The 18,869-nt window shown below is 36.1% G+C and overlaps 1 protein-coding gene across 4 annotated transcripts in view; it reads right to left on the bottom strand.

Moving 5' to 3' along the window:
• The window catches only part of LOC131075630 (transcription factor MTB3), a 48,024-nt gene extending 36,526 nt beyond the window's left edge, over positions 1-11,498 (bottom strand). Inside the window, exons 1-3 of one of the 4 annotated variants that reach the window (XM_059209855.1) lie at positions 10,731-11,498; positions 10,359-10,580; positions 10,085-10,146 (exon numbers count right to left, since the gene is read on the bottom strand). In XM_059209855.1, coding sequence (XP_059065838.1) covers positions 10,117-10,146; positions 10,359-10,580; positions 10,731-11,168 — 690 coding nt within the window. In that variant the 5' untranslated portion in view covers positions 11,169-11,498 and the 3' untranslated portion in view covers positions 10,085-10,116. Of the gene's footprint in view, positions 1-10,084; positions 10,147-10,197; positions 10,222-10,358; positions 10,581-10,730 lie in introns of those variants that run through there. The other 3 variants (XM_058012464.2, XM_058012462.2, XM_058012460.2) reach the window with 3 other exon arrangements.
• Between the last annotated feature and the right edge of the window lie 7,371 nt (positions 11,499-18,869).

Genomic DNA, 18,869 nt, shown 5'->3' with positions numbered 1-18,869 from the left:
TTCTTGTAATTTTGTCATATATTTTGAGACCCTTCCTTTTAGCTTTTCATTGTGTTTATATGCATAATGTAACTCTTCTTCAAGATCTACATCTTCTTCATCACATATAGCCTCTTGTCCTTCTTCCTTCTCATCTTCATCATCTTCGACTTTCATTGCCAGAAAAAGAATCTCTTCTCCATCCTTGCTGGACATATCTTCAGAACTTTCCTCCGATGAACTCGAACTTTGCTTAGAGTAGAAGCTTTTGTTATGTTTTGAGTAGTTCTTCTTGAAGTATTTCTTTTCTTTCTTCTTTGAATAGCTTTTCTTCTCCTCTTCACTGCTATCACTTTCATTTTGAGGACACTTTGAAGCATAGTGCCCAACCTTGCCACAATTGAAACATTTGAAAGGGAATTTGCCTTTGCCCTTTTTGAACTTTCTCATGAAGTAAGCTTCAGCCTCATCTGATTCACTGCTTGTACTCTCTTTTGGTGTATGATTTTTGTTCTTGCCCTTCTTTGATGCTTTTAAAGATACCTCCTTTTGTGATGGTTTGTCTTCTCTCCTCATTTCATAGACTGTGAGGATTCCAAAGAATTCATCTTTTGTTAATGTTTTCAAATCCTTCATTTCTTCTATTGCTGATATCTTAGGATCAAATTTCATTGTCAATGTTCTCAACAACTTTCGAATGAGAGGTGTGTCTTCAACTTATTCTCCTAATGCTGTGATTGCATTTACGATTTCATCCACACGCAAAAAGTAGGTGGCGATATCTTCATCTTCCTTCATTTTAAGGCTTTCAAATTTCATTCTAAGTGATTGAAGCTTGGCCTCTCTTACCTTTTCATCCCCTTCATAGATACTTTTCAGTTTGTTCCATATCTCTTTTGCTGATTTGCAGTGCATGACTTTTGTAAATTCAGAATCAGCCAGGCTGCATAGGAGAGCATGTTCTGCTTTGGCATTATTCTCACTTTTCCTCTTTCTTGCTGCATCGGTCGGAGGAGTTGATGCAGGTGTGTATCCATCTACCACGGAATGCCAAACATCATAACCAAGTGCGTTCAAATAGGCTTTCATCTTGATACTCCAAAATGCATAATTTGTTCCATCGAAAATTGGATTTCTAACTGCATAGTTATCTACCATTGTGCTCTTTTGAGGATCTACCTTCAAGCTGTAAGGCTATCTCCGAAGGAACCAGCTCTGATACCACTTGAAGAGCACACATTTATACTAAGAGGGGGGGGTTAATCAGTATAATGAAACTTTTCAATTCAATATTTTATATGATAGAATCAATCACAAAAAAATTTTGCATATGAACACAATAACACAAAGATTTAAGTGGAAACCCAATGCTAGAGAAAACCACTGAAAATGAATGCTATATATTTATGTTTCTTCTTTTACAATTTTGTGAGCACCAACCCACTAGAAGCACCAACTCCCTAACTTTGTTTTGTGAGCACCAACCCCCGAACTCTGTTTTGTGAGCACCAACCCACTGGAAGCACCAACTCTCTCTGCTAAAATTGTGAGCACCAACTCACTCTTCACAAATCTAGTTTTCAATCTTGAACATGTTGCTGTAACAATGGATGATGGACAATGGTAGCACTCTTTAAATCTGCATACACATCTTCATACAAATATGTCACAATTTCTTTCTTAAATCTGTTGTAAGCTGATCATAAATCTGCCTTACTCTTCATTTCAATTCTGCATGTGCTAAGTTTATATATCTGCTATTATATTCTAAACTTATGCTCTTTTAGGACTGATTGTTCATGTTTCTCTTTGCACACCTCTTACTTCACCTACGTGAGGTATACTTTCAAAAATCCACAGTTTTATACACAGTATATATATCTAGCATATCAACTTCCCATTCAAAGCATTTTTTAAAAATTCATATATATATGTGCTAGTTCCACCGGTTGCAAACCAACATCACTTTTAGTTTGAAAAGTCATATCCTTCAATATTTCAATAACTTCTTTTTGTTAAATTCTATTAATAAACTTTTTACAGGAGTATTTGTTTACCAAAGACTTTTGTTTATATTAATAAACTCTTATGCCACGATACCTTAGACAATACTTTTTCATAATAAACAAACCACCGAACTTAATGAAGCTCGATAATATGTATCGTAAAAATAAGGTATGCAATTTATTTACGATATTATTTTCTCCCAGCCGGTATTAAATAAGTTCCGCTAAACACAAAGATTAATAATTTTTCTGTCGAGATTTATTTTTGGTTTTAATACCGTTGATAATATGTGATGAATATAAGCTGCTATACAACACTTTTAATTTTGCCGCTCCATATCTATCTCCGCTTTAATTAATTTAAAGTGTGTCGCCAATAATATTGTTCAATATATTAAAGCTCATGAGGTGCCGTCAAAAATACTTGGTTAATATATCCGCCATCAAAACATTTTTTCGCTTTAATAAACTTGCCACTATATTAATATATTTGCTGATAATTATAAAGTCTTTCCATATTATATATCGGGTAATAAATATATCGGATTATTTATAAAGTCTTTCCATTAATAGTTTTCATTTGATTTTGATTTTTGCCTTCCAATAATGATATAGATACGAACCATGCTGACTGTAATCTTCTGCTTCATCGTGCGGATTTGCCAAGAAACTTCCAAACCAACACCCGACTCTAGGATATATTTTAGATACTTTCATTCTTTCTGTGATGTCATTTTAGATGCTTTCTGCTTTCAATTAATTTGACATCAATGACAATACTTGCATCAGATGATATACCACTTTTCAATGGAGAAACTCCTTTGGATTCTTGTATATTTTATTATAATATACCTTTGAGTGATTGTGGGTTCCACAGAGTTTCTTGACAGGGGGCATGGGGGTGTGGGGTTGAGTTTCGAGAACAAGGGTACCAATGGCTTGAATTTGGGGATAGTGGGAGGACGGCGATGGAGTGGCAGTGGGGGGGGTAGCATTGATATACAAATTGAGGTGAATTGAAATCTCCAAGGCAAAATCTGTAATATAACATCTTTGTGAGTGCCCCATGAAAGGAAAATTAGTTTTCATGAAGTTAAAGGTTGCAATTAGTATGTAATGGCATGTACCATATAGCAACAGGGGCATCCTCAGTAGAGACGATAGAGATGGGTGATGCTATGGGAGGATGTTTCCCCCAAAGCCCCAATCTCATAAGCATCCCCCTATCGGGGATGAGGGGTTTTTAGGGAGGGATGCATCCCCATGGAATAGAGTACATTCTTATACACCTTCCATTAAAAAAAAAACTTCATTATATAAAGATAAGGATGCACCTTGCGATTCATGCACAACTCAAATCAAAAATATTTTGAGAATTCACTACATAAGTTAAGCTTGTGCATATGGCATTAGAACAACTTTTGAAACATAATCTCATTACCTTACCTCTTGTTAAACCAATGGATAATTCTAAGTTTGACCACACAAGACTAAATATTTTTGTGTTTATCAGCATACACATAGACATTCTATAGATAAATGCATTCCATTTAAAAATAGAATTTGAGAACTTAGAGGCAAAGGAAAGATAAGCATTGAGCATACTCATGAGGCCACAACTTCCTCACTTGATGAGGTTAATTATATGAAATTTGAAAATAAATTATATATAGTGAGAGATTGCTCTTGTTCACCATAACACACCCTATGTTGAGGATATATATGAAATAAAAGAGAAATCACTTGAATACAACATCTCTGCCAACTCTTTTAGAGCATACATCACATTTGGCATTCTTATATCCCATTCTTCTTCACATGGATAGACCCACAAGGGGCATTGGTTTTGACAATGACACATCTTCTAAGTATATTATAGACACATATGATGGGGGATGAGTTCATTGCTATTCCCACGCATCCTTCTCGAAAATTGCCAGATTTTTGTGCTTTTGCTTTCCTTTATTGGCTTTATGTTTCCATATTCCTAGTTAGCATGTGGATGACTCAAAGACACCTTATGAATGCTAATCCAAACCTCTAGTTTTGAATGCTACCTGTTGTGACCATTTCACACATCGCCCCATCTGGATGGGGACCCCCTCTTTTTTCTTGGGTTTTGCTTTCCCTTAGCTAGGTTTTTTCTCTGCCTGCTAGGTGTTTTGAGTGAGTTAGTGGTCGCTTGGGCTGGGTAGATTAGGGTTTCCTTCAAAAAGCTCATCCAAGGTTTCTTTCAGAACTAAATTTAATCTGGGCTTGGGGAAGTCGTATGTTGTATGCCTTAAACCCTAGTGTTATCTTTGAAGGATCTTGCCTTTCAGGAGATTGAAGATGGATAAATTGTGCAAAAGGGATAAAAGTCGTAAGTCAAGATAGGTCAGGGTTGTTGGTTTTCGAGTCAAAATCTTGTCTTTTGTCGAGTCAAAGTCGATTAAACAGAGCCAATGGCAAAGAAAGGATTCAGGAGGAAATTTTAAGAATTGTTGAGCGAATTGGCAAGGAAATGGATAAGTTATGCATCAAGGGATGAGTCTGGAGGTAAAGTCGGGTCAATCTTAGAGGAAATCATGCCAAGGCTAGGATTTCGCTCCTAACCCTTCCAAAGGGTCCAGAGCGAATTCCTCCACAAGACACTCCATCCTGACCCAAATTCTGAGCTAGCCCATTCCTAGGCTTGGAGGAAAGAAAAAGCACTTGTTTGAATGAGGAAACGTGAAAAATGAAGTCAAAATCATGGCCTAAGGGTGAATTTTGCTCCAGACCCTTCCAAAGGGTCCAAAGTGAAATCCTTCTTGACCTTCAATTTTAGCCTTGGCCATCAAAATGAAGATTTTGGAGTCAAGTAGAAGGCAAATAGACTTGGATGAGGCGAGAGGAGAGCAAATTTGACCAAATTTTGAAGATGGATTGGGTGAAAGAGGTAGGAAATCAAGCAAAACTAGAATTTCGCTCCTGACCCTTCCAAAGGGTCCAGAGTGAAATTCTTAAAAGAGACCTTTTTCCCTTTTGGTTGCACTAAAAACCTTGTTCCTTGGGCGTAGTTAGAAAGAGAATGATGTGTCTTTGCCTTTTGTAGTAATGGAATGTAAAAGAATAGAGGAATTTTTAACAAGACAAGAATTTCACTCCTGACCCTTCCAAAGGGTCCAGAGCGAAATTCATTTTTTCTCTATTTTGCTCTCTAGGTTGGCCTTGTTTGGAGCTTCTAAGGAATGATTTGGGGGACTTGGATGCATATTTGCCTTGGAGAGAAGGTTTGAAGCAATAAAATGATGGAAATCAACCTGAAGGAGAATTTCGCTCTTGACCCTTCCAAAGGGTCTAGAGCAAAATCCTCCATTTGACCTCCTTTTTTGCCTAAAGCCCTAGGTTGGCCTTGTCTAGAGCTAGTTTGATGGTGGATTGCCTTGATTAGGATGGAATGAAGTTGAATTGACTACGTTTGAGGAAGAATTGGATGAATGAAGTAGAAAATCAAGCCAAGAATGAGGATTTCGCTCCTAACCCTTCCAAAGGGTCCAGAGCGAAAATCCCCATAACTCTCATTTTCTTCCTAGTTTTGGCCAAGTGTTGGTTTATAAGGCATGTTGGAAGGTGGATTGATATGTTCTTGCCTTGAGAAGTGGTTGAAAGAATTGAAAGATGAAGATTTTGCCTAAAGGATGAATTTCGCTCTTGACCCTTCCAAAGGGTCCAGAGTGAAATTTTTTATAAACCTCATTTGCTCCCTTGCTTAGGCTACAAACCTTGTTCCTTGGGTAAAGAGTGATGTATTTTTGCCTTCCAGAGAAGAATGGACTTGAAAAGATGAAGAATCAATCCTAGAGTTGGAATTTCGCTCCGGACCCTTAAACCACTCTTTTCTCTCAATTTTGTGCCAAGTCTAGCATGGGTCAAGGTGAATTAGGATTGGAGATGTCCTTGGGCATAACTTTGGGTTGCTAATAATCAACAAATACGAAGGAATTAAGCAAAAACTAGGATTTCACTCCTGACCCTTCCAAAGGGTCCAGAGCGAAATTCCTAAGATCACCTATTTCCCCTTCAAAACAAACCAAACTTTTGGTTCTTATAGCCAAGACAGGAATGGAGTAACGTTTTCTTGGCCTTTGAGGTGAATTGAAATGGAAGAATGAAGGAATAAGCTCAAGAGCAAGGATTTCGCTCCTGACCCTTCCAAAGGGTCCAGAGCAAAAATCCTAAAACCTATTCTATCTTCCAAAATTTGTGCCAAGCCAAGCCTAGACCAAGGTGAGAGAAGTTGGGAGATGCCCCTAGGATTGCCCTTGAATGGATTTTGGCCACCGAAAATGAAGATTTTAGGCTAGGACAAGGATTTTACTCCTGACCCTTCCAAAGGGTCCAGAGAGAAATCCTAGATAGGTCCTGTCCCTAGCCATGATTTTGAGCGAATTTCCCCTTTCAGGCCTTTTGGGGGTCAAACAAGTATGAGGATGAGATTATGGCAGAGGAATATGATTTAGAGACATTTGATCTTGGTCCACTTACCTCCAAGCAGGCCATGGAAGAAGCGACTAATTCAGTGAGAGCACTTAATGATAAACTCAAAGAAGAAATGGAAAAGAATAAGAGGCTAGAAAGGGAGGTTAGCACTTGGAGGAATTATTTTAGCCACCTTAATCAACCATTAAGGCGACAGGATCCAGCAATATCACCTTTGCATGCACTTCCTCCTAAATCAATAAATGAGGTAGAAAAGATGAAGAACTTAGCCCAACTCATGAGTTCATGGATTGATGAATCTTACAAGGTAGCCATTGAATTTGTAACAAGAATGATGAAGACAGACCACAGGGCTATCCAAGTCCTTGAGATCATTCATAATCTATTGATAACTATGGATGCATTTACTCACACTAGAGACATTGTCATCCCAGTCTTACAAGTGATAAGAAGGACGCCAAGGCAGGTTTTAGCACAAGAGAAGATAATGGATGGAGGAACCCATAACCTTCTGCAATGGTCAACTTTACTCCAAATGAAGGAAGTTCTATTCGAGGACATCAATACTAGATGCAGTTGAGTTGAGGGCACCATCCATCCTATTCAGGATAAGGTGTTTGATGTATTGTGTACAATCCTTGACAGAAGGATAGAGATCGAGACAGATGTGGATGTCCAAGAATTGGAAGACAGGATCAAGATTATTTTTTGCAAAGAGGAGGACATGATCACATAAAAGCAGCGAGATCAGATGTATGCTACTATGTTCCTGATCAAGAAAACAAAAGAGCTAGAGCCTATATGGGAGATGACCCTTCTCGCAGCTTTTGATCAAGTCCTTCACTTGGAAGAACGAATGAAGAACCTGCATGAGACTCCCATTGCTGAGATCGAGGGGATTACGTCCATATTCATTGAACATGCCAAAAAAGAACATAGAAAAGGGACCAAAATTCTAGATGAAAAGTTGTTATGAAATGATGTGGCAATTCAATTCCTATTGGGCTATGTTTTCTCGTTATTTGTGCCAATTTCTATTGGCTATGGAATGATTATGCTTATCTTATTAGGGTGATTTTTGTGGCAAACCCTAATTAGGGTTTAGGTGTCAAGATCTCAACCTTTGATCTTCTTTAGATCCAGGCCGTTCATTGTACTTGAAAGTGCTAAATAAGCCCTCACTCAATTCATTTTAAAGGTTAGAGTTAGAAAAAAAGAGAGAAAAGACTAAGATTGTTAGCAGCAGAGAAAGAAGTAGTGAAGAAAGAAAGTTGAACAATTGTTGTTTTATTTTGCTATGAGATCAATAAAATATTGAAGTTATGGTGTTTTATTGCAATCCTTGTGGCTATCTTCATGGTTGTTTATCTTCTTGAATCACTCTTAGTAGAGACAGTACTTAAGTTTTAGAATTAGATTGAAGGACAAATGTTGTGTTTGATCTTTGGTAAAACTCATAGTCCAAACCACTAGCTCCTTACTGATTGTAAGCACGCCTTGTGTGGTCAGCTGGAGATATTAAGATTGTTTAAGAGTTCAATCATTATTGGAGATATTGATATGTATCTTAGTGATAGTATCTATCCCATTGATGATTCAAAAATCATTGAATCCCCTTAGAAGATTGCACCAATTCCAATAGAGTTGTAATCTTTTGGTAATACTGAAATTGGTAGAGTTTTATCAAGACCAGTCCTCATTTAGTCATTCCTAGGATTAGTTTAGTATCGCCTCCTTAAAACCCTTATCTTTTGCCTTTTTTTTGAAACATCAGTTAGTAAAGTTAGGAGAATTCACTTTCTTCATTAAAAAGTAGTGGCAAGAACAAGCTTTCTTAGAAAATACATAAGGCCCCTTGTAAAACAGCAAACACAACGACCACTAGTGATTATCCACGAGTAGAGAACCTACGTAACAGAACCTTGGAGTTTCTCCGATTGATCCTTCTGTGAAATCTTCAGCATTCGGGGAGCTCTATTCAAGAGAGGATAAGATACCTCTAGGTATTTTATTCTATGTTTGGTCGTGTACAAAAGACACATCAACACTACCCCTGGTGGGCATGGAATCAATCCTTGTTTCTTTAAATCTTTAGGACAACCCAAAGCCCAACCATCATTCCAAAGCTATACAAAAGAGCCCTGGGCTATTCTCAAAAATCAAATCCAATGCTATTGTTGGCCATTGCAGTTCCAGAGCTTCTTGAAGCCACTGTATGTCTATAAATGTCGGTTGCCCAAGCAATTGTGTTACAACAATACAAAAGAGAACAAATAAATGATATAAGAATGTGGTAAATGAATAGGAAGTATAAATGCAAACAGATTATATGGCCACATAACTGCTCTTGGGTCCAAGTAATGCTGTGGAGCTTAAGCCCACCAAATTCATGTTTTCCAAAAATGAGCTTAGGTAAAGCCACCCCTCACTGCTCAGCAATTGTAGATTTCAAAGGTCCTAACCCAAGTCCCACTCACAGCAAATTTAGCATACCCCATCCTGAACATAAACCACACAAAATTTATTCTATACAAAAGCTCCGCTCTCTCCTTACCACCATTCAATCCAGCTCCACCTCCCACCACCATTCCCCTTGTGGGCCCTTATCACTAGCTTTTCCTCTCTTCCCAACAATCATCCATAGCTAACACCTACAGAAAAGTTTCCTCCAGCTTGGGTTATTGGCTTAAAGCACCTAGATCTCACTCCTAAGGGTCATCCAGCTGCTTCAAGAGTGGGGATAAGCCACTTCTCAGTGCACTTCTCAAGCCCTTATAAGTGAGACAATCTTAGCTACCTTCTCTCCCTCTGTAAATGACTAAATACCACTATAAAAGATCTCACTAAAGAATGTCATCTCCTTGGAAACAATATGGCCGAGTTGGTTAATGTCACAAGATGTCTTTTTACAAACAAATAGGTATCCATTACACGACAACAAACAGAGCTTCCTCGACCTCTTTCCCTGCCAGGGGACACTCTTAAAGCCTCAAACTTGCCTGGATCTGGCCCAAATAAGAGAGACGAAAACTCACCACCAGCAGAATGCTCAGATCCAAGCCCTGCCCAGTCAGAATCCTCGGAGACTGCTAACCCTGCAGAACCACAGAAATCAAACCTTATAATAAGGCCAGTCCCAAATTATGGCACAGTTCAAGATTAAACTCTGGGGGAGAACTGAAAGAGGAAGAGATCAAGAAGAATGTCAAAGCCAAAAAGAAGGCCAAGCTCTGACAAGGAGACCTCTTTCTCCTGGCAGAATTTTGTTTTCAATGTGTTAACAACAGCCCTCTTTCTTTCCTCTAATATTTACTTAGAGATACAGACTCTCTCAGTGTTGTTACAACTCTTGCAATAAGAGCTTTTTGATACTCCCATCTGAAACAGACACTCGTACTCCTGTTCTTCTGCTTACTTTAATTAGTGGTTTTTTATGTTGGAGTTGTTGAAAGTGTGTTTTATCCTACGATGGTTCTGAACAATCCTACCGATTTGCTGATGACTCTATGGTCGTAATTTTATCCATCTTTTAATAGAATTGAATGTTATCTCCCCTTTCTCCGTTCCTTTCCCACCAAAACCAATTAATTAAGAAAAAAAAGACTGAATGATCCAGAGTTAAGAATTCACTGTACATTGAATGATCTTGAAGCAACGGTGAGAGGCTTTAACAATTGGTGGTATCTTCCCTGAAACTCTGTAATAGAGAATACGCAAACTAAGAAACAAAAATCCATGTACAGACCCCAAGGGTTTAAAGCCATTAGAGACCCTGAAATGCAATTTTACACAGCAAACTTGAATTATGAATGCAAAAAACATATAACCCTTATTTGATAATTCAAGTCAGAAAAATAAATAGCTACAATAAGATCTTTATCTGAATGTGGTTGGGCAGTTGATACTAACCCCTAAGATTTTTCCACCCTGCAATATGTTGGGTGCTTGCGGGGTCGTTTCCTCCGATTTAGGCGACTGTATTTCCAACAGATTAATCTTAGTGACAATGGTATTTGTATCAGTAATTTTACGATACAATGCCCCATTAATTTCACTTTCAATCTCTGCTACTTGCTTCTGCAACTCCATTAAATAGCTGACTGCGTCGCCTATGATTGACTGTTTGTCCATCTGTAAAGTATTTTTAAAACAACAATTCAGTTTACTCTCCAAGTCAATATTTTTTTGTTCCTAAAACTTCAATATATCCTATTCATTGTCCTGTGTTTAAGGAAGGAGAAATCCACAACAGCTACAAGTAGATTTATACATGGCACATACCTTACTGATTTTGGGAACAACAGAACGCAATTTATAGAGGGACTCGTTCAATTTCTGTCTTCTCTTTCTCTCAGTATGTAAATTTTTGGATGCCTGCTGCAACTTCACTTGACCATGATCACTTCTGTACAAATCTTCAATGTCTGTCCATATCTGCGTACTTGCATAAGCAGGATGATGATGAAAAAAGTCTTCTTCATCAAGCATCTGGGGCTCCATTCCATCAATTATCACACTACTTGTTGCAGTTTCCATGGTGGGATTTTCTGAATCAGTATAAGCGTCTTCGTCTCTTTTAAGTTGAGAGCAATTAGAGGAAATGGGTACCCCGGGCTTTTGCCCATAAAGAAGAAGAGAAGCCTGGTCCACCTGGCTGCAATTCATACCATAAAAATTTCTAAAGTTTTCCAAGCCTGCAACTTCCATTGACCAATTCATTTCATCCTCCGCAAATGAAATGCTTTGGAATCATCAGATACATCAAAATCAACAAGTCTTGTTAATATTCCCGCATTTCATTTTCATTCGGACGAAGTTTTCAGATAAAAATTTGATAGCCATTGCTCACCTACTTTATCTTGGATTGGCCCAATTTAGTTGCAGGGTCAAATTAATTGATGGCTTTACAGCCAATCTCTCCTCAACAATGGCCTAACTTTACCATTGTAAGATTCTGTATCTGCCTGTAACATGAGACACCTCTATCCCTACTACAATATTAAATTAGCCCATAGCTTTAGCTTTAATTATTATCATTTAATACTTAATAGAACACCCATCTAAATGAAAACAGGAGCATGTTTATTATTATTCTAAAATCTATGGAGTTGATCAGGTGGTGAGTCATTTTCATACCAAATAGCGTATATCAGACGTATAAAGATGCCAGTTAACCATTTCATTACCATCCAACGAATCATTTTTTTATTATTAAATTCCATTTTGTTTCTTCTTAGAACAGGTCATGTGTATAGAAATTGGTTTGATACAATTATGTAGATGAAAAGCTTGTTAGGCTGAAAAGTGCTACCTTACACTTTTCCTCTCTGTTTTCCACTCATTTTTATTATTTTATATGCAATGATTACCAATTACCAATGATTTGTTTTTGTATTCATAAAGATTTAGATTTTATATTTTTACTCTAGGTCGATATTATAAGTATAGTGCTAAATTTCGTTTAGTTCTAATTATAGTTTTCACTTTTAAATATTCAAATTAATTTAATTATGGTCTTAAGTTGACCTCCTTTAAATATTCAATTTTTGGTGCTAGGGTATTTTATATATAGACAATTCACTTTTAAGCATCCAAGATCTATCATCTTTTGTTTGGCTATTGTATTATCATTTAGAGAATATTGAATTGTCAAAGTATCAACTAGCATCAATATCTACTTTAGTTTGACAAATTAGACATCTTGAATGGTTGCTTGACTTGTTCAAATTGTTAAATTGGTTCCAAGGGTTTGAATAAGATGAAACTCCTAGCACAACAAAACTCCAACATCTCTAGATACCACCAATTTCATATAGCAAAGGCAAACATGTTTTAGTAGGTTCAGGATACAAACATATGATTTCCATATCCCATGATGTTAGCATATATTGCTTATGGTTTTAACTATGTGAGTTTTTTTCCTCAAATATTTTAAAGCAATATCTTCTCTATTTGTGTCTTTCTATCTACTTCCTAATGATGGATCATGGAGTTTTCTATAAAACATATGAGGGAAAAAACTCATACAGGTTTTAGATGCATAGGTCAAAGTCAAGGTAGAACATCAAATCTATATATTTGAGATTAAAGTGACACATGTGGAGATTAGTTCTATTGCAAGATTGACCAAAGCAAACAAAACCATCAAACAATACATTAGAGAGTTAGAGTCTCAAATCTTATCAAAAAGAAAAAGATTGGATCATTGAGCATAATCTATAACAAACTATCCATAAGTCGTAAATGAAGGTAAAGACTTGTCCCTTCTTTGTCAATTTTGAAAAGCACATTTGTGTCACTATCTTAACTCTTTATCTATATTTATTTGTTTGCTATCATTGATTTATTACTTTACCTTAGAGATTTAGTAAAGAGCCATTTCATTTCTTTTCATTTTGGTGCACCTAAATCCAATCTTACACCCACTAGGGTTTTGTCTTAAGGGTTTATTCTCTAATTTTACTTTTAGATATGAATAACTTCTAATTTATAGATAAAGTTTGAAACTTATATGCTTATTGACTTTTAGTGTTTGTTCTTTTGTGCATTTGTGCCAAGGTATTACCATCCTGCTTCCCTTTAAGAAAGCCCTTAATTGAATCTCTCAATGGCTACAAGTCAGGCTAAGATTGGCATGGTTAAAAGTCATGAATGATAATGCTCATCTCAATAAGGAAGAATTATTTGCATGTCCATGTTGAGCAAATGGATAGGCAAGATATTGTTTTAACCATATGCATGATTTCTTTGGATCTTATATATTTGGCTCATGATGTTCATCCTACATATTTAGTTAATATTTTACACAGTTTTCTTTATTGTTTAATAATCCATTAGGACTAGAGGTTCTTAAAGGTATAGATGAATGAATAAGTTCTTCAATCACTCTGAGTGATGTGGTCATCCCCCCCCCCCAACCAGCCTCTTCTTTTGTTACTCCTCATTTCCCTCCACTTTTATGGTATGTCCTATGTTCATCTCCCACTTCTTTTAATCACAAACCCATGAACAATATATATTAATACCTTGATCCATAAATCTATTACCATTTTTCAAAGAATGAAGAATTTTGATTACTCCAAAAATAAGAATTCTTATTACCTCAAATATAGAAGGGTTCTTATTACTCAACACCTCCTATTTTACACATCTCGCATCTCTTTCTAACCACTTATACTCATCCCACTTTGTATACTTCATATGGTTATCCTCTATAGTTATGCCTACTTCCCACACTCATCCCGCTAGTGTTATGACCACCCATCATTCTTCTAGTATTGTCACTAAATCTCATTTTCCTTCTAGTTCTATATCTACTTCTCATGTTGATTGTACTTAATCATCTTCCATTAAATCACAACCTAGTTTCATCCTAAATCTTGTTTCTTATATCCCAACCCCTAGTATAACTCTTTCCACTATTGACACTATTCTTTAAAGGCTCAATAGCATGGATAATAAAGTTGAAGAGGATGTATCTATTGAACCTAAACACAATCCACTTGCATTTGATATTGTGACTTGTCCATTACCAACTAGATTTGTAGCTTCTAGATTTAAAATGCAAAATGGTAAAGATATCCCATGATACAATTGAAGTTCTTTAATGTTGAATGTTTAGATTTTGTGCATGAGGATAAGTTAGTGGTTTTAATCTTTATATATGATCTAAAAGAACATATTATTAAATGGTTATAATCACTTATGCATTGATTTATTCACTCTTTTCTATAAATTTATCCAATGTTTTTATGAGTCATTTTAGTGTGAATTTGTTAGATTGAAGACTACTATTCCATATTTCTTTGCTAGTCAACAAGAATTTAACAAGTATACACATCATTATATCATAGTATTTTAATTCTTATCTATCATATGCAACATCTACTTCCTAATGTCATGCTTCAAAGTACATTATTTAGGGGATGATTGTCCACCATTCAACAAAGTGTGTGTATTAAATATTTATTCTTTAAATATGGATTTGTGTTTGCATATAAAGAACCATTATGTCAAAGTTAAAGTTGTTAGCAAAAAATGCACCATAATGTGGATCTTCACATGCTCTTTCTACTCCAACCCACTGTTTGGTTGGGAAAATTAGGGTTTCACCAATTAGGATAGTAAAACCACTAATCTCACCAACTCAACTAAACATTTAAAAGGGGTGTAAATTCAATAGATCTAGCCACAGTTCCTAGTTGAGATACTAATTAAATTTACTTTCTTGTTGTTTCCCCTTTTATAGTTGAAATTAAAATTGAATTGTAAGTTCTAGGGTAAAACAATTGAGAATTGAAGCAAAACAGTAATAATATAGTGTTTTAGATTTCAGACATAGCCACAAATAGAGATATGAGAAGAGGAAGTGAATCAAAATGTGTAGCTGAAAATTTAGGCGAAATTATCGAGACCAAGAGGGTAGGGTGACATGGTCCTACAAATTTTGAATAGACAAGCAAGATATTTTCTAGATCAGGGAGATGCACAAGATCCACTATCTACAGATTCAAAAAAATTCTAGGGACCAAGGCAGTGGGGCTACTTAGTCCTCCACTTTTCGCGCCTATAAAATTTGAACCTGTTTGTTGTTTGTGCTATCGGAATCTTTGATCACAACACTTGAATTAATTTTTTGCACATAGAGAAAGAGAGAAAAATGGTTGTGGATAGGGGTTTGACTTTGGTCAAACCTAGTTTATGAATTAATCTTGAAATTGAAATGATAATTGAAATGGAAATAGAATTGAATTGTAGCAAGATTCTTTCCTTTTGAGGCAAAGGCTAGATCTAAACTTGAATGCTTGAAATTGAAGTTGATACCTTAATGAATATTTCTTGACTCCTCAGACAAGGGTTTAGGATGTCATGTAGAATGTCTTCATGGAAGTTTGGTCATGGATGTCATCTTTAATGCTTGAAATTGACTCAACCTCTCCTTCAATGCTTGATGAATGCTTGATTGCTTGCTCACTTAAATTCACTAAAGTGTAATTGAGAGAGAGATCCAACTTATGCTTAGACTTCAAATGAGAGGGTTTCCTCCCTTTATACTTAACCATCCAAAAATTATTTGAATTTCTAGAGTAGGCTGACATAGGACCTAAATTCTCGTCGACTTGAAGGGGCTATTAATGGGACTAAATTTGGGTCCTGATTAGGAGGACTAGGGTGGTGGGGTGCACTGGTCCTATTAATCGAGACTCAAATTTGAACAAGGGATAGAAAGGGAGTTGAAAATGCAGATTTTAGGAAGGTGTTAGCAGAATCAAAGCAAACATCAAGCACTAAAAGATAGAACACTGAGGTGAGGTCTAGGTGAGGATGAAATTCGTTTGTGGATATAATTTATGATGCTACATTTAGCCCCCACTTTAGCGGGAGTATAAGACTACACCCATACTCACAATAAAGTACAAAGTTGCATCGATAAACTTTCATCAAGATACCAAAGAGACAAGATAAACCAAGCGCCCAGGGACTTTAGGATCTTACAACTCTAATATCAAGATAAAAGGGACAATACATGAAGGGGAAAGAGCATGACTATACTAGCCTAGTAATATTTTTGCTTACTGTGAGTCATGAAAAAGAAAATTTTGAAATACCAAATTACAAATCAAAAGGCTCAGTTTGCAAAGTATCTTGAACATTAAGTTGAATTGAAAAAATGTCATTAGTGTGTGCATAAAGTGTAACATTGAGAAAAGTGTGTGCCCACATGTTGAAGCGATTGCATATGCCTTATCGAGAGCAATATCTTTAAGGTAGCATGCATCCAAAAGATAAGCATGTTACCACAATGAGATGTCCCCAAGAAAGGGAAAATCAAAGGATAATGGTCACAAAACACATTAGAAAAAGAAAACAAAAAACAAAAAAAAAACAAAAGGGATCCACTAACTTTGGGGTTATTAATGCTCTTGTGATAAATCAAGAATAATTGTATTGAATTGACCTCATCCCCAAAGGTAGTGGAGCTACGAACACAATGACAAAAAAAAAACAGAAGGGATCCACTAACTCTTTGGTTAGTAATGCTCTTGTGATAAATCAAGAATAATTGTATTGAATTGACCTCATCCCCAAAGGTAGTGGAACTATGAACACGATGAAAAAAAAAAATAGAAGGGATCCACTAACTCTAGGGTTAGTAATGCTCTTGTGATAGATCAAGAATAATTGTATTGAATTGACCTCATCCCCAAAGGTAGTGGAACTACAAACACAATGGAAGAAGAGCACAAGAGATAAAAAAAAAAGAGCATATTTATAAACAATATCACGTGCATGAAATATACAAGAATTAAGATACAAATAAAGGAATGTCACAATAGATTCAGCCTCTTTATTACCTTGTACTAGCAAAGTAACAAGGGTAATCCAAAGAGAACCTAGCATAACACAAAAACATATCAAGTAACACCTCACGAGGGAAGCACATTATGAACAAGCAAACACACAAAAGAGAATCCACGACATGAATGAATCTAGTCAAGCAAATCATCCACCTCCCAATCTTTCTTAACATAATTTAGGGATGGTGGAAAAGATGCAAGAGGAGCCATAATAATCATAGTAAATGGAGCTATTGCAAGTTCCAAACAAGGACCATGCCCTAATGATGAATCACTTTGTTTGTTCCTAGGAGCTCTAGGATTAATTCTTTTGAAAAATGTGAAGATAACTCATGTTTAATCTCAACAAGCTCATACATGTCATCAGAATAATTAGGATCATCAACATGAGCAATATTATCATCATCTAAATTAATTGTAATATGATATTTAACACAAAAAGAAGTTGAAAATCATTTTTCTTGAGCATTTTTAACTTAGGTGATTGGAGTTGAACTTCTTCCCTAGGGTTAGGTGAAGGATAGACAAATGGGACCGTGGTGTCTTTAAGGAGGAAAGGGTTTGGGAAGCAAGCTCACAAGCCTTATAATAACATCTTCATTGGCATTCTCTTGCACAACTATTCCTTTTAGTTTTAGTCAAGCCTTACGAAGTTTGAGGATCAATTGACATACACTTCTTTTATTCCCTTATAAGGGGGGCAACGAAAGAAACCCCAATAGGTTGAGAGACACATGATGCCCTTACCTTTGTAAGATGTAGGAGGTGGGATTGTGGCATATATAGGAGGAATAGAAGGAGTAGGAAGAAGACCAAGTCCAGGATGAGGAAGAGGAATATCCATAGGTGTAGGGTCTCTAGGTTTACTCAAGGCTAATATCATCTCATTTTTTCAATTTTGGTAAGATAAGAATAGGATGCCATTTCAAGGATTTAAGGGCTCAATTTGTTTAGGCCAAAAGTAATCAAGATTGAAATTTCCACGCTTCATTGTGGGTTGGTAAAGGCTATGGTTAATTTTTATAATAGTGCCATTACAAGGGAATTTCAAGTATTTATGAATTGTATAAGGGATAGCATTCATGGAAGAGAGCCAAGGATGTCCCAACTTCACGTGAAATTGATTTGATGTAGGAATAATAGAAAAGGTGATATTTAAGCACTTAGTACCAACCTCAATTGGAAAAAAAACCATCATGCATCTTAACCATAACATCAGATTTATCATATGTTACTTGATGCAATTGTTGAGTAAAAATATGTTCTTTAGTAATCACCATACATACCAGATCAATGAGAACCCCTCATGAGAGCTTGTCTTTGATGTTCATAGTAATATATAATAGGCCATCAAGTGCAACAATAGTCTCACTAGGATCAAAGGTAATGCATAGGTCTCTTGTAGGTTTAGGTTTATCCATGAGGTTCACATAATTATTAGATTCTATACCAAGGTCATTGGGGAAAAAAACAAGTGGTTCAGACTCAACAACATTTGTAGAATGAGAAGGAAATAGATTTGTGAAGATTTCTAGATTTTGGTTAGGAGGTAATATAGACTTATTCCCTTTGTCATTCACACCAACTAAAAATATAGTATTGTTATCAATAAATTCTTGAATCTTATGCCTCACCTAGTAACATTTCTCAATGTCATGACCTAGTCGATGATTATATTGACAAAAAGCTTTAGGATCATGGGAAGCTATAAATGGTTTAGAATGGTCAATTGGTTTAATGGGAGGAAGTTGCAACATATTATCATTCATCAACCTCAACATTATACTATGAAAAGACTTATAAAGAGAAGTTAATTCTTTTCTAAAGTATTTGGATAAAGGGGTCATACCTAGTGTCTTGGTTTCCACTTGAGTGTTGATGTTATCATTTATCTCGATGAAACCTTTTTTGTGTTTGAACTTCATAAAATATTGTTTAGTGCTCTCATTCTTATCAACTAGAGCCATTAAAGAAGATGTTTTAAATTGACTCACTTGAAGCTGATAAATATGAAGAACTGCACACAATTGGGTAGAAGAAGTAAACTCATAAAATAGAAGCT

The sequence above is a fragment of the Cryptomeria japonica genome, chromosome 8, assembly GCF_030272615.1.
Source record: "Cryptomeria japonica chromosome 8, Sugi_1.0, whole genome shotgun sequence".
Classification (NCBI taxonomy): domain Eukaryota; kingdom Viridiplantae; phylum Streptophyta; class Pinopsida; order Cupressales; family Cupressaceae; genus Cryptomeria; species Cryptomeria japonica.
Note: the sequence above shows the minus strand (reverse complement) of the source record. Positions and strands in the feature narration are given on the sequence as shown.